This window comes from Excalfactoria chinensis, chromosome 1 (genome assembly GCF_039878825.1).
Source record: "Excalfactoria chinensis isolate bCotChi1 chromosome 1, bCotChi1.hap2, whole genome shotgun sequence".
Lineage (NCBI taxonomy): Eukaryota > Metazoa > Chordata > Aves > Galliformes > Phasianidae > Excalfactoria > Excalfactoria chinensis.
The window spans coordinates 45,089,334-45,114,708 of NC_092825.1; the positions used below are offsets into that span (position 1 = coordinate 45,089,334).

The 25,375-nt window shown below is 41.7% G+C and overlaps 3 protein-coding genes across 3 annotated transcripts in view; 1 reads left to right on the plus strand and 2 right to left on the minus strand.

The window, feature by feature from the left end:
- The window catches only part of UTP20 (UTP20 small subunit processome component), a 56,510-nt gene extending 51,784 nt beyond the window's left edge, over positions 1-4,726 (plus strand). The window contains exons 56-62 of the mRNA XM_072327206.1: positions 838-970; positions 1,739-1,938; positions 2,283-2,354; positions 2,690-2,953; positions 3,279-3,405; positions 3,731-3,876; positions 4,400-4,726. Of these exons, the coding sequence (XP_072183307.1) occupies positions 838-970; positions 1,739-1,938; positions 2,283-2,354; positions 2,690-2,953; positions 3,279-3,405; positions 3,731-3,876; positions 4,400-4,555 (1,098 nt within the window). The 3' untranslated portion in view covers positions 4,556-4,726. The remainder of the gene's footprint in view (positions 1-837; positions 971-1,738; positions 1,939-2,282; positions 2,355-2,689; positions 2,954-3,278; positions 3,406-3,730; positions 3,877-4,399) is intronic.
- Positions 4,727-5,242: 516 nt separating this feature from the next.
- ARL1 (ARF like GTPase 1) lies at positions 5,243-10,015 on the minus strand. Its single transcript, XM_072327208.1, has 6 exons — positions 9,740-10,015; positions 8,910-9,047; positions 7,249-7,330; positions 6,634-6,745; positions 5,976-6,154; positions 5,243-5,644 (listed from the first exon to the last, which is right to left on the minus strand). The coding sequence occupies exons 1-6, from the start codon at positions 9,741-9,743 to the stop codon at positions 5,614-5,616; spliced, it is 546 nt and encodes a 181-aa protein (XP_072183309.1). The 5' UTR covers positions 9,744-10,015; the 3' UTR covers positions 5,243-5,613.
- Positions 10,016-10,651: 636 nt separating this feature from the next.
- Positions 10,652-25,375, minus strand: part of NUP205 (nucleoporin 205) — a 44,315-nt gene continuing 29,591 nt past the window's right edge. The window contains exons 27-43 of the mRNA XM_072327207.1: positions 24,940-25,020; positions 24,194-24,385; positions 23,018-23,288; positions 22,519-22,617; positions 21,255-21,403; positions 20,348-20,539; positions 20,032-20,153; positions 18,915-19,053; positions 18,583-18,709; positions 17,717-17,793; positions 15,854-15,982; positions 15,199-15,325; positions 14,533-14,699; positions 13,834-13,957; positions 12,755-12,883; positions 12,064-12,137; positions 10,652-11,564 (exon numbers count right to left, since the gene is read on the minus strand). Of these exons, the coding sequence (XP_072183308.1) occupies positions 11,412-11,564; positions 12,064-12,137; positions 12,755-12,883; positions 13,834-13,957; positions 14,533-14,699; positions 15,199-15,325; positions 15,854-15,982; positions 17,717-17,793; positions 18,583-18,709; positions 18,915-19,053; positions 20,032-20,153; positions 20,348-20,539; positions 21,255-21,403; positions 22,519-22,617; positions 23,018-23,288; positions 24,194-24,385; positions 24,940-25,020 (2,352 nt within the window). The 3' untranslated portion in view covers positions 10,652-11,411. The remainder of the gene's footprint in view (positions 11,565-12,063; positions 12,138-12,754; positions 12,884-13,833; positions 13,958-14,532; positions 14,700-15,198; positions 15,326-15,853; positions 15,983-17,716; positions 17,794-18,582; positions 18,710-18,914; positions 19,054-20,031; positions 20,154-20,347; positions 20,540-21,254; positions 21,404-22,518; positions 22,618-23,017; positions 23,289-24,193; positions 24,386-24,939; positions 25,021-25,375) is intronic.

Sequence of the window (25,375 nt, forward strand, 5' to 3'; positions counted from 1 at the left end):
TCTTAATATCCATCCTGAACCTCCCCTGGCACAACTTGAGGGCCTGTAGCACTGTTTATGTCCAGGCAGCTTTCCCTGCTTGCATGGTCTTTGCTGTGGTGGCAGGGGAGAAGGGATGGAGGAAAGGATGGCAGAATGCGTATATAGCACTGGGATGGCTTGGAATCTCCAGTTTGGAAACGGCCTTGCATCATGCTGATAACTGTTTAGCTGGGAAATGTCTGCTAGATACAGAGATCAGTGTAAACGTGGGAGGTCAGAAGTGAATTGCTTGTGACTGACTGCCGTTGTTCAGTGTTGCCTACAACTTCAACTTTCTGAGGGATTCCCTTCGTGTATTTCAGACCATGGTTTGTTGTTTGATGGTTGGTTATTTTTGTGTACACAATTAACTCAGAATGACAAGGCTGCCTCAGATCCTGCATGGCATGTGCCACTCCCAAAGGGATCCCAGACACTCAGGGAGCTGCCATGTGTGCTATTGATGTGCCTGGAAAGCAAGCTGAACAAGGGAGGAGAGCCACAGGGGTGTGGAGATTGGCAGATGAAAATATCTGCAGTGATGAGAAATGTCCCATGATCACCCCACGTGCTGCACTGTGGGAGAGGCATGGGCTGGCTGCATCCCGCCAGCTGGGACTGCAGGCAGTCAAGTCGGGCACGCAGTTGAGCACAGCATTGCTCTAATGGAGCTTCTTCCCTTCAGCTGATGATAGGAATTGGGTACAGGTCGGTCACCTGCTTTCTTGTGGTGCTGATCTAAAGTGTACCCAGTAGGGAAATAAACATTGTCTTCACACCCTCTCAAGCGCATTTCTGGTCTACTGATTTTCTCAGATAACTGAGGAGGAGGAGGAGAAGGCTGCAGACAGGCTCCTGTTCAGCTTCCTTGTGCTGGTGACAAAGCTGATCTCGGAGTGCAGCTTGATTCAGCTAACCAAGCACGCAGACATTGTCAGCCGGATCTGGGGTGAGTGTGGAGAGTTATGATGTCTGTGTTACAGGGAAGATTCTTGGAGTGCCTCGGGTTTCTTCACACCTCAAGGGTGTGAGAGAAGTAGATGCTGGCACACAAGGCTCACGTGCTGCAGAATGCTCATACGTGGCAGCTGCTGGGCAGCAAGAGTAGATTTTAATGGGGAAGGTTATGTAGCTGATGAAAACAATACGCCATCTGTCTCAGTTGCTGGGAAGTGTTTCCTATCATCCCAAGAGCAAACACTTGCGAATGATGGCATGTTTGGCAATAATTACAGCCTCTTTGATGGAAACTTTCAGTCCTTCCAGGAAGAGATTCCTCTCATGAGATCATTCCCACAGCCAGCAATGACGTGTGGTAATGGCACTGTAAACACTGTGTGCCTGCCAGCATGATAAGGCCCAGAGATCATCTGATTCCAATGATTTCCGTATGAGAGAGATTCTACAATGTCAGGCTGCCTTACTGTCATTGTGTCGACTTGTTTTCAGTTGCTTTATTTGCTGATAGCAGGAGTGTTTCTGGCTGGGTTCTGCCTTCAGCCTGCCAGGTGCCCTCAATGAGAGACAAGTTAACCCTGGCAAGTCCTGGGTTTGCTTTGGCTCGGCAGAGATCCTAGGAACAATTTTATGTTCTAAGCATATTGTTTCCTCCCCCGTTTTACTGCAGTAGATGCTGTGGTAGCACTAGGAGGGACAGGTGCTTTTTCTGCTCTTGCCAGCCCAGCTCCTGTACTGAAAGAGGTTTTCTCTCCCCTAGATCATGTCCAGTCTCACCTATGGCATCCTCACAGCTGGGTATGGCTGACAGCCACTCAGATCTTCGGTTTGCTCTTTGCATCCCACAAGCCAGAAGACCTTGTTGCCAAGTGGAAGGAAAGGCAGGCAGCGAAGAGGAAAAAGCCATCAGCAGAGATGTCTGCATCCACATTCTTCCTGACTGCCGAACTGGATAGAAAGGTGATTGTGTCCGTGCTGCTCCTTCCCCTGTGCCCACACCTGTTTCTGTTTGGGACACAAAAATACCTTCAGTAGTTAGGTGTGCACGTGTCGTAGTCGCTTCTGCCCGCTGCCTAATCCTGATCACTGGAAGCATTTGAGCAGGTGTCTTTGCTGGGGGGAGGGGGCTTCTCTGGGGTCTTATTCTGAGCAACACAGATTCCCTTCAGGACTGCAAGATACGGGCAAACGTGCTGAGCCAGTTCACTGGCCTCACTGAACCACTTTTGGTGACCACACAACTGCTGCAGGGTTCTGCTGCTGGCATCTTCTGTGACAGTTCCTTCCCTGTTTTGTCCCACCAGGTGAAGGATCTTGTGTTTGCGTTCTGCCATCAGCTGCACTCCAAGTTCCTGGACCAGTCTCTGGGAGAGCAGGTAAAAGCAGCAGGACTGGGAGGGGAGCACATGAGGCAGTGTCACCTCCTGGTCAGGACAGAAGTGCTGCTCAGGGCTCTGGTGTCAGTCTGCTGGAACGGTGAGGGTGGGGGGGACAAACATTTTGGGCACCATGCAGAGCAGGATGGGGGTCCCTTCTGTCCAGCCCTTGCCCAGGACAGTTTGGCTCTGTACAGTGTAGTCTAGAGAAGGGCTATCAGACCCTGGAACCAGCAGCCAGATCTCTGGTGCTGTCTCCCTGCTGCAGCACTGAGGTCCTGGCTGCTTGTTTGTTGGAACCCCCAGTGACTGCCTGCTCTGTTTGCACATTTCAGGTTATAAAGAATTTGCTGTTTGTTGCCAAAGTTATTTACTTGCTAGCACCTCCCTCAGAGGATGGTGAACAGACTGAAGAACTTGGCTGTGAGGTGGAAGAGCAGGAGGCTTCTGAAGATGAGGAAGAGAAAGATGTTTCTGCTCAAGGAGAGGGAGAAGATGCAGAAGAGAAGGGCCGGCCAGCCACGTTGATATGGCTGATGAAGAAGCTGTCAATCATAGCAAAGCGAGAAGCAGCGTATTCCCCCAAGGTCCCATTAAAGGTGAGAACAAGATTTAACTGGCGGTTTGATGCAGCAAACACTTGCATGGACTCTTTGCTACCAGAGGCTGTTGGGAACTGGTGCTGAGGTGAGGAGTAGTGGGTGCTGATGGAGAATGTCCATGTCGCACATTCACAGGTCCCACGGGGCTGTGTCTCATCTGAAAGCTGTACTTGGCTGTACTAAGGCCTTACGCCAGCAGTAACTTCCTGACAGCTATCCGAAACACCTTGTGCACTAAGATACAATGCACAGTGTTCTTGTAGCCGCTCAGTTAGGCAGTTTCTTTCTTACCTGCTTTCATGTTCCATGCGCTCATTTTCAGAGGAGCTGCATCTTTAAGTTCCTCGGTGCAATCTCAGTGGACCTGGGGAAAGACAGAATCAAGCCGTACCTTCCAACAGTCCTCACTCCTCTGTACAGGGAGCTGAACAGCACCTATGCAGAACAAGGTAAGCGATACCCTTCATCACCAACACCTCCTGTCGACCTTTTCCTCTGTTGAGAAATAGACGTGCTCAAGAACCATGTGGATGCAGTACTGAGGGACATGGGCAGGGGGGAAATGGTGGTGGTAGGTGGATGGTTGGACTGGATCATCTTGGAGGCCTTATCCAACCTTGGTGATTCTGTTTCTGTCTTTGGGGCTGTGCCTATGGAAACACTGGGCAAGATCCATCAGTAGGAACGTTTTTAGGAACAGGTAATCCCCTGTTGGGTTCTTGGCTTTTGCTTCATATGCTGAAAGGATTAAGCTGGTTTATGTTGTCATTTTAGATCCGACGCTGAAGAACCTTTCCCAAGAAATTATAGAACTGCTCAAGAAATTAGTGGGTCTGGAGGCTTTTTCGCTCGCCTTCTCTTCAGTGCAGAAACAGGCCAATCAGAAAAGAGCTCTGAGGAAAAAGCAGAGGGCTTTGCAGGTACGTCTATTCTGCTTCCTCTTCTGGGAAAACAGGGCTTTTCTAAAGTCTTGAGAGCTGAGCAGGGAGGTGAGCATAAAGAATAACTTCACTTGAATTAGGGTAGTTTGTGAATTGAAAACAAGAAAGTAGTGAGAGATGAGGCACCGCAACAGTCTCCCTGGGACAGTGGTCACAGCCCTGCACAGAGTTCAAGGAGCACTTGGAGAACGCTCCCAGACCAAGGGGTTTGTAGGGTGGCCTTGTGCAGAACCTGGACTCCATCATCTCTGTGGGCTCCTCCAACTCGGGGTGTTCTCTGACACTGTAGTTTTATTGAAGGTAAAATTTGTGGGCAGGTTTTGACCAACCCCAGAGCGCTGCTGTGTAGGTTACCTGAAGAGCAGTAATAAACGTGGCTCCAGCAGCCCAAAGACCCCCAGTTCTGAGAAGCCTCAGAGGTAGTGCACTGGCTGTCGGTCACACATTTCTTAGGGACATCTGGTTCTGGTTTTAACTAAACAAACGCATTCTTTCTCGCTAGACTGTGGCAAACCCTGACATTGCTGCAAGGAGGAAGTTGAAGAGACATAAGAATAAAGCAGAAACCAGGAAGAGAAAAATAGAGTTCTTGCGCCCCAGCTACAAGGCCAAGAAACATCGCGGTCACGCACTGAAAGACTTGGCAATGGTGGAGTGAAAAAGCCCTTTCCTTCCCGGAGGATTAATTTGTAAAAATGAATTTCAAGCTCATCGCTGTTGGGAAGGAAAAAAAAGAGAGAATCTACCTATTTTAACTGTATTTATTTGTATTTTTTCCATGCCTTCTTTTTCATCTGGGATCTTAAATAAAAGCTTTCTAGTAAAGCTTAAGGGGGTTGGGTTTGGTTTTTTCCCCCCCAAACTTGTGTATTTATTGGAGCATGTACAATTCACTGGACAAGCAGTCTGATTTTTTACACTGAATTTTACTTCATGTTAAAAGCTGGGTTATGTGATGACTGCATTCATGCCTGTGCCCCTCCTACCTTCTGGAGACAACAGACTGCATTGACCTTGATTTGTCTTTCAGCTTCCACAGCTGTAGGGAGAAAGCTGACTCACTTGCAGCTAAGCACAGAGTATAGAAAGAACAGCTCAGGGTAGGGGGGAGTTGAGTTACTGCCGTGCCACATCAAGGCAGCTACTGAAGAAGCAGAAGTGATGCTATGTAAACAGGTTCAGTATTATCTCAGTTGTACTTTATTCTAACAGCATACCTGCACGGAGGGATGCTGAAGCACAACAGCGTCAGCTTCAGGAAACCTGCAATGTTCAGCCACGCGTCTGCTATAACTGGCTGCAGCTGAACTCAACTGCATCTGCAAGCAAGCAACGCACCTTTGAGTACAGCTATCATTGTGGATTTTATTAGTGTTTCAATTACACAAATAGATTAACCACATCGACTTCAAACTACCCAGTGAATGGAAAAAAAAGAATATATATATATATATAAATCCCTTTGCCCTCCAGAAAAACTTTCATATAAATCATTAAGCACATCTTTAAACACAAAGAAAGAAAATAAAGATCATCATGTACACAGACATCCACTTGGTTCAGTTTTCTATCTGAAGAGAGGCACCCACATTACACGACCCAAATGCAAACCTGCCCTATTTACAAGTACTTGTGGCCTGACCATACTTGACTGCAGAAAAGGATGCTGGACGTAGCTGAAACTTCTTCCCAATTGCCAGCTTTGTATCCTTTGTATCACTGCCGACTCTTCAAGGCTTCCACCAACCTAGGAAAAAGGGTAAAGCAGTTGATTGAAAAGTCATTTCATGCCAGGACACCTCTAGGAGTAGTAAGCTGCCCTTTCTACTCATGTGGGCTCTTGTTTTAAGATGAGTGCCCAGAGCAATACAGCCCTAGCTAGAAGGCACAGCAAACAGGCAAGTCCTGAAACAATCATCTTGTTCTCACAAGTCCCAAGGAAGCTCTGCAGACCTGTAATTCATAGCACAATGCTTTTACATCAGACTTTCCATCTTTCTTCTTTACAAAAGATGTGTTAAAAGACTCCTCACTAATGAAGCTAATATCATACATAACATCATTAGTTTTTTACTCACCACTCCATTGCTTCATCCAGCCCGGTGCCTTTAGTTGCAGAGGTTTTGAATATCTGCCATTTTCTGTCCTTCAATGCTGGTAAGCCCAGAGCGTTTGCCATTTCTGTGGGAGTCATGGCCTGTTCCATGTCCTGCTTATTTGCAAACACCACCAAAATGGCTTTCTTCAATTCTTCTTCCTAAGAAACAGGAATCACACACCAAATTGTTTGCCAGGATTTTTACTACATTTATTTATGCAGAGAAAACCCATAGGACAAAAAGCAGCTCCTATCGTGACTCTCCTCCAGTCTGCCCATTTGAGTGCGCTACCAATTGCTCTCACTTGGCACAGAAGCACTTTCAAAACAAGGTAAATTTCATAAGGTAACAGTGCTCTGTAAACAGGAGGCAGATTTAACAAGGCATACTATTAAAAAGCTTGCAGCGCTTTTGGAAGGAAAATAAAGTTTCACTTAACACATTTTCCCTTTATTACCATTCTGGGCACGTTTCTCAGCTTCACTACCCAGTATGACACCACTGGAATTCCTTCAGGGCCTGATTTTCTACCACTGATGCACTGAGCAGCTGTTCTTGCGGACAGGCAAGTTTTCACATCTGCTCCAAGAACTGCAGCTTCATCTCACTGATATGACCATCATTCTCATTTTCTTACCTCCAGCATAGCAACAAGCTCTGATTTGGAAGTGCCAATTCTGTCTCGATCACAGCTGTCCACCACATAAATGACTGCGTCTGTATTGGAATAGTAACACCGCCAGTATGGCCTGCAGAAGACAAAAAAGGCCCCTGGAGGTTTAGCAGCACTCTACAGCCACATAGCGAAAAAGTAACAACCGTCTCTGGGATGAAAGATGATAGAAAGAACTTATCATCATGAGGTCATGAAAAGGACCAGAGTGGCACAAATAATCACCAGCAAAAACTAAGAGGAGTTGTTTTAAACAGCTCATTCATATTGGTACGTAATTACTGAGCGTCACAACAAACCATCTTTTTCAGGATAGCTGGAGCTGAAAAGGGAAAGGAAACGAGCGCTGCCCCTTACTGAGTAGTGTTCAAAGTGTAACCCTGAGGAGGGCACACAGGAGTTCTGCATTACAATTACACATGGGATGGTTCAGTACTGAACTCAAAGCTCACTTCTCAAAAACAATTGTTGCCTACGTCCAAATATAACCTTACAGCTTTGCACTCTCAAAAACATTAATACCGCAAGCACTTTTTACTGGAATTTAATGCCATCTTTTCATTTTCAGACAGGTGTTACCTGATGCTCGTCTGTCCTCCCAGGTCCCAAACTTGAAATTTCAGGTTCTTGTATGTCACTGTTTCAACATTGAAGCCAATTGCTGAAACAAAGTTACACCATTTTACTGATGATCTTTGGGTTTTTTTTCCCCCCAAAAACACATTTAGTTTAAAATCACGATGCCTAAAAATTTCATGAGCAACACAGCGATGCTCACATCCCTTGAAGCGCTTATGGCTGAAATTAATGCATCATAAACATATTCTGGAGACCTACCAACAAATGCTGAAGTTGTTATAAAAGAAGAGAAACGCGCCTGAAAGTGTCAAAGGAAACAAAGCAGCAGTTAAAGGAGCAGCTTGCTTTGATAACCAAGTATGCAACTGACAGCAGTAGAACATTAAGGAACATATCCGACATGTCAGCACCAGATCTGTGGCCTCAAAAGACCACAGCAAAGGCTGTTTCTCAGCAGACTTCATATCATGACACCTGGAAGATGGCAGCAAAGTTACAGCACATACAGCTGTCATTCCCTTCCCTGCCACCACAGAGAAACGCAGAGCAGGAAAACAAACCAACGTGGAGTGCCTAAAAGACCTGACCAAAGTCAGTCAGTTTGCTGCTGCCATTGAGGAAGAGATGTGGCAAGGATTCAACAACCAGCATGCCCTGTCCTTCATGTTACACCCCAATCTAGTTCCCGTTCCACTACAATTTAGACTAGATATCAGGAAGAAATTCTTTACTGTGAGGGTGGTGAGACACAGGAACAGGCTGCCCACCACAGCTGTGGATGCCCCCTCCCTGGAAACACTCAAGGCCGGGCCGGATGGGGCTTTGAGCAACCTGGTCTCGAGGGGGATGTCCCTGTCTATAGCAGGGGGTTGCAAGTAGATGATCTTAAATGTCCCTTTCAACCCAAACTATTCTATGATTCTATGATCTCAGGCAGAAAACTTCAGCACACAAACCTCGGTGTTTGTTATAAGGAGGTATGACTGCACGAACACTAAAACAACTGGTGAAATTAGTTGCATTTTAAGTACATCTCTCCTACTGTGACACCTCATACCGAGTTGCTACGCTTTCTACAGAATGTAGAAGACAAGAAGAAATGCGGGTAGTTTTCTGTGCTAAACAGAAGTGTTTAGATAACAAACATAAGGCCCTTGTCAGTAACATGAAGTGGGAATCACTGAATCATCAAGGTTGGAAAAAACCTCCAAATTCACCCAACCCAACAGTCCACCCACCACCAATATTTCCCCATAAGCCACAAGCTTTAAATTAAATAGATGTGATTCACTGACGCCGTTCTATGTAAAATCTGGTATGTATAATAACAGCAACTCTGGAATTCACATCAGTGCTATGTTTGCAGCCAAAAAACACAACAGAGCACAGCTACTAGTTAGGAAAGGCTGTCAATGGTGGTAATAACCTTGAGGCCAAGTACTTTCTGTATTCAGTAGAGTAGCATAAAAGATTCCTTATTTGCTGTATCTCTATAGCACACCACAAGAGCGTCATGTGAGAAAGTTCTTAAAGGTAAGTGCCAGGCTGCAACAATATAAAGTGCTTTTGTTTACAAAGTCAGCCCGTGTGAGTTCAGTTGATAAAGCTGGCATTCCAGAGCTCACAAATCAGCTGTGTTTAGTAACGGATCGACTGCTTACTTGGAATGGTGGTAACAACTTCTCCAACCTGTAACCTGTACAGGATGGTTGTTTTTCCAGCTCCATCCAGCCCCAGGATGAGAATCCTCATCTCTCGTGTTCCAAACAGACTGGAAAAGATGGTGGAGAAAAAGCCCCCTACAAAAAACAGAACAGAAAGTCACCTCCACGTCAGCTGGCAAAGCGGAGGCTGTCCTGCTTACTGAGCAGCACGGCACATCTCTCACATTCAGAGGGGGCAAAAAAAGGCAAGTTGTGAGTGCTGAACCACATCCTTCCCTCATGCTCTTATGCCATTATTTTATCACAAATCTCCCCGGACAAAATCAAGCTTGCAGCAGCATTAAGCTTCCTCATTGCGGTTAGTTTTCTCACTTGCCTTTTCTCCCTTGCCAAAATCTGAGCCATCTCCTTCTTTGTTTGCATCGCTTTTCAACGCAACAGCCCCACCGCACAAGGACACCGCGGTGCAAGCAAGGCCTCCTCCTGAGCCCTAAGGTGCCTCCCGGGACCACCCGCTTCTCGTTCCCTCAAACGAAGCGCAGTTCTGCGGGCGCTCACCGAGTCGCGCTGCCGAGCACCCACCGCCGTCATGTCCATGGGCAGGAAGGCTCCATGGGCAGGAAGGCCCCAGCGCTCGGCGCCACGCACCTCCCCCGCTCCCTACACCCTCACGGGACTTCGCCACGCGAAAGCACCGCTCTAACGCCACGTCCGTAGCTCAGACCCGCACTGAATGGCCCAACCCCCACACCCAGGGTCTCCGCCTCCCTCGGCACCACAAGCACAGCTCGGCACACCGCGCAGCCCTGCTGCCCCGCCGCCCTTACCCATGTCGAGCCGCTGCGCCGGGCCCTGCCCGCCCTGCCCGCCCTGCCGCTCCTGTCAGCGCCGCAGCTCCACGTCGCACGCCGCGGCGAGTAAAGGAAGCGCCCCCCCCCCACACCCAGCTTCGCCGTTTCGACACGGGGCGGGACGGGCTCTGCCTCCAAGGAAGAAGGGGGAACAGAGCGCAGGGCGACTCTAAACCTCTCGGTACAGAGATACGCGGGACGGGAGGAGAAATAACATGAAATTAATCAAGCGGGTCTACGAGGAAAAATGACGAATCTGCTGATGCGGAAGCGGCGTATACGGAAATGAGGGCGGTGCGGCCTAAGCCCGCCCCCACATAGCCCGCCCTCACTGCCCCTCATGCGCAGTTGTCGTTCCAAGTGCGGCTGTATCGGCGCTGATCGCTCCCGCTGTGATCAGATAAACACACAAGATCCGAGTCGCTGTGGGATTCGCTGCACGGCAGCAGCGGTACGAAAGGCAGAGACTCGCGCTGTGTAAAATGGCGGTGGAAGCGTAACCCGTCAAAACACGGCGTTCCACACAGCGCTGCCCTGATGTCTGAAGCCCCAGATTCAGATAGTACAGGCTTCTAATTAAATACTGTGCTTCCTGATTGTCACTGCTGAGAAACAAAACCGCTGTGAGCCATCAGACAAAGGGTAGCTCTGTGAGTCATTAAAACTAGCAGTTCTTAAACAGCTCATAGCCCTTATGTGACAGCAGGGCACAACCAGCCCTGCGTAAAAGATAAAGTCAGCACAGATCAATTCTGTGAGGTATAAAATCCTTCAGAATGCGAAACGCCACGTAGTGGGAGTTTAGGAGATGGCATCCACAAGGCACGTGTAAAGAAGTGAGCTGTAAGAGCACGCACAGTGTAGGAAGAAATCCAACCAGTCTCACGTCAGAAGTCAGTGGTTATGCTGTTTTGTTTTACATAAGAGACAATGAGATGCGAAAATCTCTTCTGAGAATAATCTCTAACTACAGAACCAATCTGCCACTCAAACCTGCCCGCTCCCTCTTCAAGCATTGTATTCTGTCTTGTACTCAGCAGCAAAGAAATCCATAGCTCTCCAAGCTGTAAGAACATAATCTAAGGCTGTCACCTTCTGTGCCCTTCCCCATGCTTTTTTATTCCTTGTACCTAGAGTTCTCCAAAGAGAGGAAGCTTGTATCCGTGTCAGCTGAAAAAAGGCAGGGCAACGGGAAAGATAAACAAGCAGCTTAAAGTGCAAAAATGATCACCTTTCTCATAAAATCCTTATCAAAGAGTCCGATCACATTAAACGTGTGTGAAGCAAGAACAGCATGAACAGACAAACCTTTCCATTGTCTCTGAGAGCATCCATACGTATAGTATCATCGCAGTCGCAGAACAGCTTTTGTTTCCTTTATGTCCTCCATTTGAATTCTTTCTTGCTTTAGTTCTTAATATTGATCAGAACTCACTTAAAAATGATTCTTTATTTTTCCTTTCAAGTTGGGAGCAGTAAGAAAGAATGCACTAAAATGATCCAAAGGGATAAGAAAAAAAAAAGGTAACAAAAATGTTGGTTTTTTTTTTTGACATTCTTTAGAAAATGAGTCATCTATAAAATCCAATGATCCAGAAGGCCTGCCCAAGTACACTGCTTCAAGGGGCAAGCTTCACGTATCAGTCTTTTAGGTCCTTGATATCCTTAGAAGACCACGGATACGCCTTACAAGAGCTTGAATAAAGGTGTAACGTGACCGAACCTTAGAATATAACCCCTCAATGTCCAGAAGTTTCTTCTGTAGGGATTCACCAAAACTGTTGGCGGTTTCAATCTGAAGCTGAGAAACAGAGATTTGCTTCAGTCAACAATACAAAATCTTATCATTCTAGAGCATCTGTTTATCCATCACCTCTCGACACCTACCAGCTTTTTCACCATACTTTACAATCTTTGGAAATTAAACAAAACTTTTTCCTATAAAGGTGCTTGAGATTACGAAGGTCTTTGATCATAGGCTTTTTTTTTGTCCCACAAACAGCAGCTGAAACGTCAATGGATTTTTTTCTGCTGCTTCTGCAACCAACTAACACAGACTATTAAATTTCTGTGTAATTCTGTTGTAAATATTCACACCTTACAGTCTGTTCAGTTTCTACCTGCTGCATAGTATTTTGTAAAAAAAAAGCGTGCAGCACATCATTAGTTCTAAATCAAGTTATTTACTGCTGGTGTTACCACAGGTTGTTGAGAGATGGGAGAATCGTAGTCAGACTGCTCTCAATAGCTGCATGGTAACAATGTGCATTCCATATTTTTCAGTAGACTGTCAATCTCACCTGATCTATATCATGCTGACTCACTCGATTCAGTCCACTGCTGAAATCCAAGCTGGACTCTGAACCAAAGGAATCTAGTGATAGAAAATCAGAGGTTAAAATTACGTTGGCTATTTGACACCATTTTTCCACATTGTCATAAATGCTTTTAGAATGCAATACTCAAAAATTTGTCACTAAACTTGCATATTAGAAGTTAAAGTAATGATACTCAAAAATTTGTCACTAAACTTGCATATTAGAAGTTAAAGTAATGTTTTGACTTAACATATTTTCTCTAAGACACTGAGCAGCCATGATCACACAACATGGCACTTAAAGCGAAAAGCTCCACCCATAGTCACTGATCTTCCTGACCTCTATCAAAATTCATCACATTCCATCAAATCAGCAGTGCCTATAAGCCTAACAAACACTTTCAAAACACCAGTCTCCATTCTAGTTCTTCGTTTTCTCTTTGATTAGAATATTTTGGGATACATTGTTTTGGAGCACTGGTTTTGTTTGAACTTCACTCTGTTTGAATGACATCAATAAACAGTAGTTATTTGAAGATGATGTGTAATAGACAACACCCCAAAGTCTGAGGCTGAACAATACGTGTATTGTCAATTCTTGCAAGGAAAGTCCAACCTTTTAAATTTAGCCATCAGATTAACTCAAAGGCATCTTGACATATCAGAATTTTTACCTTGCAGTCTTCCTCTCTTAAATGATACTCTGTAAGATAGCAATGAGTCCTGGGAGTCAGTGGGTGTGTAATTCAGTAGATAGTGTTCCAGATGACGCCAAAGAATGAAGAGACACGTTTCGATAATATCTATTGACACATTTTTCAGTGAAGGAGTTTAAGTTTTTCTTCAGATTGCACATTTACTACATAAGCATATTTACACAACCATTTAGAAGCAGTTGAAGATATTATCTCAGCCAACTGTAACTTCCTCCAGCAGCAGGTTCCCACCCTAACTGCTGATAACGAAGGCCTTGAATGGATCACATGGATCCTTACCTGCTTTCGTACTGGCTAGGCTAGCTCAAATGACTGCTACACTTAATCTGAAGAGACTTTAAACAAGCACTCTGCACCAGAGCAGAATATGACTCCTAATGTGACTTGTAATGGTAGTTCAGTTGCAGCAGTGTGTTAGAGCTGAGGTCGTAAAGCTGGAAGTGGTTGTACCAGCTACAACAGAGAAGTCTGCAGGTGCACATCTATCTAAGCTAGATTTCAGAGGAAAATTCTGAGCCTCTGCAACGATTATTTTGTGCAGTACTGGTTATTTCCAAAGAGTGATTGGCATTCACAAGAAAAAAGCTTATGCACAATTCACTGTAACACTTGGAACTCCAGTCACTCTCATGAGCATCTGAATTATTCTTCCAAGTACTTTTGCCAGCACACTTGTACGTATGTGTACATATCCAGTGGATATCTAGTGGATCTTGGATACTAAATTTAAGAGCTGGTCTGTAATAATGTTGGCAATACTGTGCTTCATCATAATTAAGAAAATCCTACTAACGGTGTCTCTATGATGGGAATTATCACTGACCTCATCTTTCAGTCCAAGTACTAATTTAAGAATACTTACAGCCCGAAAGTAGCAGAACAATGTGTGCTATTTTAAGCTTCTGTACTTCACATTTTCCTTTTGTAGGATGTGTTGTTCAAAGTGGTCAGAAATCTAGGATAAAATAACCTGTTCCTATCTCTCCGCATTTTCGGAGGGAATTACTTTGAGGTTAACTTCAATTTCAGAAGGATACAAGAACAAAGAGAAAGCAGCTTGGCTCGGTTGTTTATTAGCTTCACCAGACGTCGTCTTGCCAAAACATATTTTTGGGCAGTGGAGATTTTATCAACCCCAGCTGGCATAACAGATTGACATAGCTGTGACAAGAAGAGGAAAGAAGAAAATTATAGCAAGTCAGAAGAGAAGGAAGGAATAATGAAAGAAATAAGAATTATTTACCAATATCTAGAACTTGCTGCCAATCAGTTACTATCTCTTCAAACTCTATACTTCAATTTTAACTTGCATAACCTTGCTTACCAAAAAATGAATAAATTAACTGCATCCTAAAGCAGTTAAAACGATCAAATGATCGTTTGGTTTATCATTCAGTTTATTAGTTCATTGTGACAGTGTATCTGTATAAAGTACTCATTCTCTCTGCATCCCTGTCATCTGTAACGCAAGGTCTAATGTAGAAGTTAAGCTACTACAGCTACTAAATACCATACAAGTTGCACCTACTTAGTCAAGGAGAAAGAAGATGAACAGTCCCAAAGTCACTCATCAAAGTCATCCCCCATCACTCATTCCATGGTCCCTTTAATCAACAGTAGAAAGGACCATACAAAATAACTGGAACTATTTATTTATCTATAATATTTCAGAGTCCCTGCTACAGCTGTATGTGTTACAAGCAACGTAGTGCCTACAAAGTCAGCAGAAAGGTTACCTCTTTTATTTCGTCTGGTGGGAGCTGCTCCACATTTTGCAGTTTGTTAACACTCTGACGATGGCTATCATAGTAACTGAAGAAATCATTAGTGCTCTGTTTCAGCAGATAGATGATAATGCCCAAACCAGGCAAGCGCCAGTATGGTACCACTGGTGCTTGTGTGTCTACAAAAAGATGACCAAATTATAATAAACAAATTAAGAAAAATGATTAAAAAAAACCCTGTTGCTATGTATTGTAATGAAGAGTCAACACTAAAACTAATCTCATCTGTCATAAATAAGGTTCTAGTTTTGCCTAATTTAATCCAGCACAGTTGCTTTTAATAAAAAACAAAACAACAAGAACAACAAAAAAACCCACCTCACCTTCCCCTGTCTTTTAGTATTTATATCCTTTTGTCTTTTAAACTCATGCATGTACTTCTGAGACTCCAGTGGGAAGTAGATTAAAAAGTATTTTGGGTTGTATTTGTTTTAACTTCATCAGTTCCTTGATTCGGATTCATCCCAGGCTGTAAAACCATTTTTTGCAGAGTATGAAAATGAGCAGCTGCATCACTGACACGAAGTATATGTGAAGCTGCACTTCCTGCTGTGTTATTTTCTACTAGCCCAGATGTTGCTACTTAATCTCAAAAAAATAGCAAGCCAAAAATCTCACCTTGACGAGGCCCATCTCGGTTGGTCGACTCTGACAGGCTAGGAGTGAACAGACAAACAGAGTGCTCAAAACTGGGGGCGCTTTGCAACATAAGCGACTCGCAGTACTCCATCACATTTGCACAGATCTTCAAATAAAAAGAAAGAGATGGTAAGCAAGTGAAACGTGGATAAAAGTCAATAAACAGCATTTGATTTTTCTCTGTCTCTATTCAGTTGAAAGTGACGATTCTCTTTTCTGATCAGTTATAGCCCCACTTCTATTTCAAGTCTAGGACTTACAACCTTACCTCTTTCCCAAACCTACTTGTCACGATTTCTGGTCCTTCATAACTCCTCTTGGGCTCTAACTTAGCATTCTCCATGCCCCCTGTATCCAAACCTTATTTTGAAATTCTCTGATCAGTTTAAAGCTTTCAAGTTGTCAGACTTTGTATCCAGAACAATAATGATCACTGATTCTAATTAAAGTAACCAAATTTTCAATGACTACTTTGAATAGAAATTAAATGTGGGATCCTATACCAAACTGAAAATAGCACAGAGCATTAAAACTAGTTAAAATCACACAAAAATATGACAATAAAAGTTACCTGCAGAACAGGTAAAATTCCTAATTTAAGACTGAAGGTTCTCGCAAATTCTTTTGTCCTTACCTGTTGCATGGCCAACTCAATTTCATCTCTCTTGTTCACTCTGTCTCCTTCTGAGTTATCATCCTGCAGCTTAAACTGACGTAGCCTGTCTGAACCACCAAATCGACTTAGAAGTCCTAAGCACTGGCGCTGCCATGAGAAACACAGAGTTCAGTCAGAATCTCAGCAAAGGAAGTTCACGATCCTTGTCACTTTCAAAAGCAGAAGACAGATCCCTTACCACGCAACAGGAAGACAGCAGTGCAAATAAAACTTTTAGAACTTCTCAAGCTACATTTGTATCTTTCAAAACACAATGCTTTAACTCACTTTTAGTTAAATTAAAAGCTAATGGACATCCTAAAACAGTTCCTTGAGATGTGGTTCAGAAGGGCACAAAACTGTCTTACACCTCTTTCAGACTGTTATACCGACTAGCAGCAATGACAGTTTATGTATACCCACTTAAAACACTTATCTATAAAGAAGCAAAATTTGGATATGGAGATACTAAGTTGCATAAAAGTTGTAAAAAAACAATTCAGTGGCTTCATAAAAAGGAGGAACAACCTATAAATTTGGTTTTACTTTATATGCAGCTGTTAAGATCACCAGAGTGGCTCAGACTGGAAGTCACTTTCATATGGAGCCTTCAAAAAGATACTGAAGATTACACATTTATTGGCAATTGCTTTTAGGAAAAAGTAGTTTTATTACTTAGTGAAAATGAGATGACAAACTAGAGATAAAAGTTACAGTAACAGATGACTGATATGCAGTTTTGCTCAGAACTGCTCTGTTTCAAATTAACCAATTAAAGCTCCTTCTAACAAGAAACATTTTTGCTGTTCTGCATGAGTTTCTTGCCGACATGATGCCTCAGAGAAACAAGTAGCCCAGCATTTCAGCAATCACTTACATTTTGCTACTCTGCTTTGGGCTGGTCAGTCTCGTAGTTACTATCAAAATGCCCAGAAAACAAGTTTAGGTTGGATATTAGGAAGAACTTCTTTACAGAAAGGGTAGTTAGGTACTGGAATAGGCTCCCCAGGGAGGTGGTTGAATTGCCATCCCTGGATGTGTTTAAGAGCCCTTTGGATGTGGTACTCAGGGATATGATTTAGCAGAGGGTTTTTAGAGTTCGGGTACTGGTTAGGCTGCGGTTGGACTTGATGATCTTCAAGGTCTTTTCCAACCTGGTTAATTCTATGATTCTATGATTCTCTTGGCAACCAGAAATATTTGTCAGGGCAAATATTTATAACTGTCTACAGACAGTTTTCAAAGAATATTTCTTCACAAAGATCCGTGCTGACATGAATAGCAAAGCTTCATAAACAATGCTGAATGATGAGCTGCAGTAAGGTCAGCAGTTATAGCTCCTGAGCAAAACTCACTCTTTCTTGGCTTTACTTTTGGAATCTAAGTCAGAGTTCTCAAAAGGAGAGCAAAGAAACTAAACATAAGCATGCTAAATGTCCTACACTGTTGAGCTGCAGGCATGCTTGTGGCAGAAGTGGTAAAAATATTCTGCATCACTTTACACACATTGGTGTTGATTTCAAATTGTCCTCTAGGCAAGGTAAATCCCAAGCCAAGGAGAGCAAAAATGTCTCCGACTTAACTCTTATGTTGCCAAATGATGTCTTTTCTATTTGTTTCAAATTAACAACAATCACATCCCGAAATCAGATTACAATAAATAAATAAATAATATGCATCCTATCCACAAAACACACACCAAAAATAAGCACTGCATTCTTTTTAATGTTAGATGTGTTTCTTACCTACTAGTCACAGTATAAAATGCACAGAACCAGGAAGCAATTCTAATCTACATACACAATCCCAAAAATACAGGTGTTAAATATGTAACTTCATCACCTGAAATCGACCTATATGTCCTTGTAGCTCCATCTGTGTCCCTTCGTTAACATCAACATCCAATTCGTTTAACACACCTAGTAAAAAGAAAAAAAAATACAGCCACAAAATTAACTTTTTGAAAAGAAAACAAATGAAGGCAGTATAAAATTATATTTAAACACAAGATCAGAAAAAAAGTTAGCAAAACAATCTAAATTTTGCACATTTTTGAGGAAAACATTCAGATATGCACGCAGCTATTGTGCATGCTATGTAGTTTAATCTGCAAAGTAGTTTTAAAAAGCACATGTATAGTATACTATGCACAGATTAACGTTTGGCCTCAACCTGCAGCTCTGTACTCCTTTCTGTGGTACTCAAACTTTCCTTCGAACAAAACCAGCCATTAAATCAAAACAGTCAGGTTATTTTGAAACTGAAAGCAAGTCCTCTAGAATCCAGTAGAAATGTCTGTATATATCAGAATAATGATCAGTCCTCTACGAAGATAAGTCACCCAAAAGAAATGTCAGTATGCTGATCCACAGAAGATCCAGGAAAAACATAATTATTTGTAAAGTAAATAAAGAAATAAAAATGTAGAAAACATTAATGAGGATAGGGGTACACAAACATTTTTCTGACTTTATTTCCTCAGCTGTAGAACTTTCTGAATGAAAATTCTTTTTGAAGTTACCACATGCACTTAGAAGACTATTATTAACAAGTGATCTCAGAGACAAAAAGCACTTACTGACAGGTAGGATAATGAAAAGAAAACAAAAAACAAATGCACGTTATACTAGTTTACTAATTCTTTATAGAAAACAAACGCCAAGATGCACGCAGATGTAGGTAAGAGAATTCAAAACCACAGTTCTTACCAGGCAAAGCTGCTTTGCTGATTATTCCTGTCAGTGAGGCCAGCTCTTGGAGAGATCCAACACTAACATCTTGACACCTCAGGATTGCCTGGATAGTATCTGAATGGGAAATGAGAAACTGCAAAACCTGTAACACATGAAGAAAAAAGGAAACATGAATCCAACAAAATTTAGCAGTAAGCAAAGAGGGAGCAGTATTTTAACTTCTGAGAGAATTTTAGAGCAATCTCCCATTATCAGTGAAGATGTCATTTTAAAATAGTTTACTTAAGCAGAGCATGATGACACACAGTTTGATCAGAGGAACAATTACAGCGTCTTTCACAACATACCTGTCCCGCTGCTTGCAGGTGTTGTGCCATGCTGGATGTGAGGATCACTTGGCACAGCTGAAGAGCTGGAAGAAGAATCTGGCGATAACGTTCCACTGGAGCAGGAATGAAGACTGGGGGACCTCTCATTCCATACATTCTTAAGAAGTTCAGGAGAAAACAAGTGTAGAAACAAAACAATGAAAAAAAGTGTGGCTCACTCACGAAGCAGAGCCTTAGCTTAAAACCACCCTCAGCCTAAAACATTGCCATCAAATATTTTCTTCATGCAGAGATAATTACTTCTTTGCACTGTTCCATATGAAAAGAGACCTTTTCATTGTAGAAATAAAACATATGTATTCTTCGCTTTTCCAGAAATAAAACTAAATATTCTCAAATCTTTTCTGGAGAGTTGTGCTTGATTCTGCAGCAATTGAAAAGCACTGTCCTCTACGTCTCATATGATTTTATACATGTCAGTGACACTTCTACACAAAGTATTTCATATAACCACAGAACTGTTTGGATTAGAAGGGATCTTAATGATCATCTAGTTCCCATGTCCCTGCCATAGGATTCCACTAGATCAGGTTGCCCTAGATCCACTAGGTCAGGCACATCCAACCCTTCTCCTCAGGGATGCTTCTTAAACCATTCTCAAACCAGCCTGTACCAAGTCCAGGTACAGATCTTGTATTTGGCCCCATTGAACACTGTGAGGTTCACATGGGTCCAGATCTCAAGCCTGCCAAGGACAACTGTACCACACAAATTGGTGTCCCTTCTTATGTCCTTTCTTACCTAAGTTTTACTTTTTCAAAGTTTGAACCCATAGTACATTACTAAAAACTGCACATTTAAAACAATGACCAAGGTTTCAAACTTGCCATGGTGATTTTCCCTGAATACTCAGTTTTCTGTGAGTCAACTTTCTTCTCTCAGTCATCTTATGATGACCAACAATATGACAACATACCAATAAACTTGCCAAGCAGTATATAACCGATATTTAAATACATTAAATATTTCTGAAATTAATATTTATTCTATCACGTTTATTCCTCTATTGTTAGTATATCATGCGCTCTCTTTACTGTATTACAGTTTCAAAATCAACTAGGGGAACAACACTTACCCCTGACGGTCTGTTTCGGGTCGCATGTCATACACTTGACACTGTGCCAGCCTCACAATCACACCAGACCGCAACAGTTCTAACGCCCCTTGCTGACTTTTAGCTACCCTGGTAAGGAATGCCTAAAGAACAACAGAAAAACTTGTGTACTTGCAGTTGGCAATGAACAAACAGACTTATAAGTAATTCCTCTCTTGACTTTAGCATAATTTCAAATACTATTGTCTTAGTACTGCATTTCTGCATACAATCAATTTAAAGCATAGATAAGCAATTCAAATTTAGAAACACAAAGTCGTTCCTTAGGTGCTCTCACCATTTTGGATTCATAGGTGTACAACGCCTTAAGTAAAGGTGGCTGAGGCATGAGTAAGCTCTGAAGAGTAAGATCATCATCTGCTAGGCTATCCACAAGCACCTTCAGGTAGCCGCTATTGGAGAGATACAAAAGCCACTGCTGCTGCTTGTCTACTGAAACAATGCGGTCAAGCAAAGCCAATGCCAACATCTGGGATGAGAAGGAAAAAAACAAACAAAATTGGAAACAAACAAACAGTATTTTGTAAAAATTCTTGATTTAGTATAGGACAAGCCAATCATCTTTCCTCTAAGCCAGTTTCCTTTCTTCCATTATCATAGAATCATAGAATCACCATGGTTGGAAAAGACCTAAAAGATTATCCAGTCCAACCTTTCACCTGTTACCAATAGCTCCCAATTATTGATTCTTTAACAAAACATTAAAGATATTATTCACCAATAACTATGCCAAAATAGTTTTTAGTGAAGTACTGCTACAAGAACTATTAGTAATTAGGATTAGTTTGCATTCTGACTAGATTCCTGTCTACTGAAGTTATCACAAAATATTTATTTCTGAAGTCAACAAATCTTTCAAAAGTGGGAAAATTAACCAGTAAGTTCATGATTTAAAGATAACAGATAAACGTCACAGCAGCTCATACCTACAATCTTTTGCAGTAGTCCTTAGTACTTTTGTTTTTATACAAAGGGACGTGTTACTTTTTTGACAAAATAATACGTATATGCGTCCACACTTACAACAGCTTGAAGGATGAGTGGGAGGACAGAAATGTGAAAGAGACAAAGTATCTACAAAGAATGTTCCAGTTCTATCTCATGAAATTTACTTTCACTGCATAGTAGGAAAATGTTCGCTATAACAAACAAAGCAATAATTGCAGTGGAACAGATTTATTTACCCTGCTTATCTCGTGTCCATCACAAGCATCACGACAGACCACCTCCATGAGAGCTGCCCCATAACTCTCAATAATTGCCATGTTTTCTCGTTGCAATTTACTAAATACATCTTCAGGAGCTGTCAGACGTTCCCACATTGTTTTCTTAGCTGTAAAAAAAACAAAAAACAAAAAACAAAAAAAAAAACACAAACAAATAAAGCTAAAAAGGAAAAATACGAAGATGGGCAGCGTGGCATTAGACTAGTGATAGCACAGATCAGACTACTTCCTCCAGGGCATTCTCTATGTTGAAACAGAAATACAAAAACCATGGGATAACAGGTTTTGATTGAAGTGCAGATGTTTTCCCACAAGTCTTTTTTTTTTTCCTAAGTATCACATATGTGCCAGCCAGAACTAAAAAACGTTTGTGCTTGTATACTTACTCCATGTTTGTAAATAATCTTTATGAAATAATTTTAAGTTTCAATATATGCAAATTAAATTCTCTCTTAGGGCTAAGGACATTCACTGACTTTCACTGAGAACAAAACACTCATTTTGAAGGGAAGTAAACAAGATGAGTTAGGTGGAAGAGTCCTGACTTCAAAGTCAGCAATAAACTACAGAGAGGCTGTAACAATTTCAGTTATTTTCACTTGGGCTCAAAAAGCTGATCAAGTAATAGCAGTCTGTGTGCCCAATTATGGACACCAAGTGCTGGTTTTTTCATCTCATTCAACATCTAAGATGAAATAGCAGTTATAAATGCTGACGACTCAAGTACCCAAGCCATTAACATAGACAATGTCTATGGCCATAAGTTCTCTTGGTTGGTTAAGTAGCACCTGAGTAGCTTGAAAAAGGCATTTTACTGAGCTTTTTGTTGTGGAGTTTTTGTTTTGATTGTTTTTTTTTTGTTTTGTTCTCTGTGGTTTTGTTAGTTTTCCTCTGGAGTCTCCCACTAAACAAACAGAAAGAAAAAATATTATCTTTGAGGTTATTTGGTTGTTGCTTTTTTTTAAACATAATCTCAGTGGCATAGGTGTGAAGGTAATGTATTTCTACAGCTACGACTGCTCTGAGGTAGGTCCAAGTAATCTCCAGTCTTTCAAAAGCTTTGTAGCTTTGAGTCATAACTCTAACTGAAAACAAATGCTGTACTGAGTGCCTATGTAGACAAACAATTCAAACAGACAGAATTTGGATCATAAACTATCTCAGCATATTTTGGTTTTTCTTCTTTTTTTTTCCTCTTTCCCAAAATACACTTGAACCATACCAGCTTCTAAAGTGTCCGGTTCATCCGGTCTCTGTGCAATCTGTAAGTAATAAAGCAGTGACCCATAAAGGTGTGTCCTCACTCTCTGGAATCCACCACCTGTTCACAAGAAATATTCATAATGAGAACCAGATAGATGCAGATATCTTCTACTGACACTTTCCTATTGCAGAGCTGGGACAGATAAAACAGATTTCTTAAAGTTCTACTGTTTGTATAAAAATGTATTTATCGGTAAATTCAGCAAGTTTATGCTGCCATAAATACTACAACATGAAATTCCCTTGAAATTAATTTACACTCTCTTCTCATTGTTCTGATTTTTAAAAAAATGTGCCTTTTTTATTATTCTTTTTCATATTAGCAATATCACTTGTGAATCTTGGAAGATCCATCTGCAATAAAAAGAACTTCACTGCAGTAGGATTGTTAAATTGAGCAGTTCAGTCCATCTTTCTACCTTCAGTGGTTAGAAATTTTACACATGCCTTGCAAATACCTGTTTTCAAAATGAAATCCAGCAGCTTTTTTAAGATGATGTGGAGTGAAGAGTCACCAATGGAAGCAAAACCAATGGATATGCCCTCAGAGCCAGGTGATGATGTAAAAGAACCATCCAACATCAAGATATATTGGGACTGCCCGGCCATTGGGACTGCAAGTGGCTGTTTCTGCTCTGTTTTCACAGACTGGCTCAGATGGGCAGTGAGGGTGAACACAGCCCCTGCCACCACCGGCATCAGCTCCTGAGCTGCATCATCATCTAGGATCTTAACACAGAAGAAAACAAACAAACAAACAGTAGTAGAAGAAAAGAAGAAAAAAAGATGTCCATAAATGTCTAATTTCATGAGTTACTGTATGGGAATTGCTAAATCACAGCCTCAACCAATGATTGAACACCTGGTGAGGGACACAGCCAGCCCTAGGAGCACACTGAAAGCAACTGGTGTGGACTCAATGATCTCCAGAGGTCCCTTCCAACCCCTACAATTCTGTGATTCTGTGAATCAGGGTTCCACCTCTCCCTAAGCCTCATTTCAGGTCAGACTGTCACAAGGAAAGGATCTCTACCTGGAAATTCCTCCTTTTGGAGTATTTGATGAGCTCTGATCCTTGGAATGGTTAAGCGAATCTTTCTTTCTTTAACTGGATTGTGACAAACACCAATTTAGAACTGGTTATCTGCTATGGCCTTTCCCTACAGTTATAAAAGTAATTATTTTAGCCCCTCACAGCTATTTCTAATTACAGAATTCTTACTCTTTCTACTATGAAGCTTCATTCAACTATTTCACTCTTCAAAAGAAGTACTGGTAAGATTTAAATAAGTATCTAAACGCAATAAATTAACAAATGCAGTACTGGCTGCTTTCATCACTTCAGTGAGTTCTTCTTTGTTCATTATCAAAACGGGCAGTCTCCTTCTCACTCACCTTTTCCAGGCTATCACTATTCCAGTTAACACTAAAATGTCTTTGAAATTTGTCAAGATAGGGTTCACAGATCACATAGCAACTATGTTCACAGTGCATTCTGACTTCAGCACAGTAGCAATCAGAAAGCTGAAAAGAATACTAAAGGCAGAGAAATTTTTGTTTTGTCTCTAATCAAGAATGCTACATGACAGAGCAACAAAGTTCAAGGAGAGAGTTGTTTTCCAATAAGGCTTTACCTTGTCATGAACATCATGTAATAGATCACGGATAATCAATTGTCTGTCTTCAGCTTGTATAAGATCCTGGGGGCAGGCAGTCAGTATAATTTCCACCAGCTGCCTCCATGACTCTAAAGCATGCTTCTTAGCATGGAGGCACTGCAGCAGTTTATTCCGTTCCACTACATACTGCAGGATGGTGTTGATCTCCTGACCACCCATGACAAAGAAACTGAGTTACAATATGCTAAAAGAGGTTAATGACAAAGACAGCTTTCAAGATTACAAGTTTTAATCTATTAGTAAGTCTATGGAGGAAAAAAAAGGGTAAGTCTTGAGCTTTAGAAAATTGAAGGAAATTTTAATGTACACCTAAAAAACGAAAACAGACAACTAAGGAAAAAGCTGTCCGTGTATTTTCTTCTCATATTAGTTTCAGTCATCTCTCTTTCATCTTTCCATTTTCAAATCCATTGAGCCAATTGAAAATAAAGTTAAAAGATTGTAGGAGCATCAAAAAATAACTAAGATCCTCCAAGTTCAAAGAAACTGTGTAAAAGAAAGCATAAATAAAACTTGTACCTCCTACAAGACGGTCAAGACAAACAGAGAACAGTACGTTAAGAACTAGTTGGTCTTTTTTTTCCCCTTCAGGAATCACTAACTCAAAGTTCAGGATTCAAATATACAGGTTTTCATGGTACAGCTTACTGTTTAATAGTTTATTAAATTCACCAACAGCAGTTTATTTTTTATTTCCTTACCTCCATAAGTAAAGGTCTCTGACCTATTGCTGCCATTCCTTGCAAGGCATTGACTTCTGCAACCAGAACTCTGTGAAGATGCTGAAATGGGAAAGGATTATTAAAAATCAAAAACTTTAACCATAGCAGAGATTTAAAATTATTTAGGAGGTAGCTACATAGTAAGAAATGCAATTGAAGAGACTTAAATTCAAATGAATCTCACCCATTTTTTAGGTTTCTCCCATATTTAATTCTCCTGCTACTTTTAGCTGTCCAGTCTCTGCTTGCTGATCATACTTTTCATCTCTGCACTTATTCATCTCTTTCCATTCCTAAATTGTTTAGTCTTTTCATCAATTCTTCCAGTACATCACACTCCCTATTCTTGTCAATCTTCACTACAGACCTCTTGCACAGGTGTAAGTGTTCATCTCCTCTCTAAAGCACATTTACA

Bases quoted from the DNA above. Each gene is read 5' to 3' on its own strand.
- ARL1 (XM_072327208.1), bottom strand. The intron at 6,746-7,248 runs GTAACACCTGTC...TGTCTTCTGCAG, and splicing joins GGAGGACAGACGAGCATCAG to GCCATACTGGCGGTGTTACT. The intron at 5,645-5,975 runs GTGAGTAAAAAA...CCTTTTTCCTAG, and splicing joins CTGGATGAAGCAATGGAGTG to GTTGGTGGAAGCCTTGAAGA.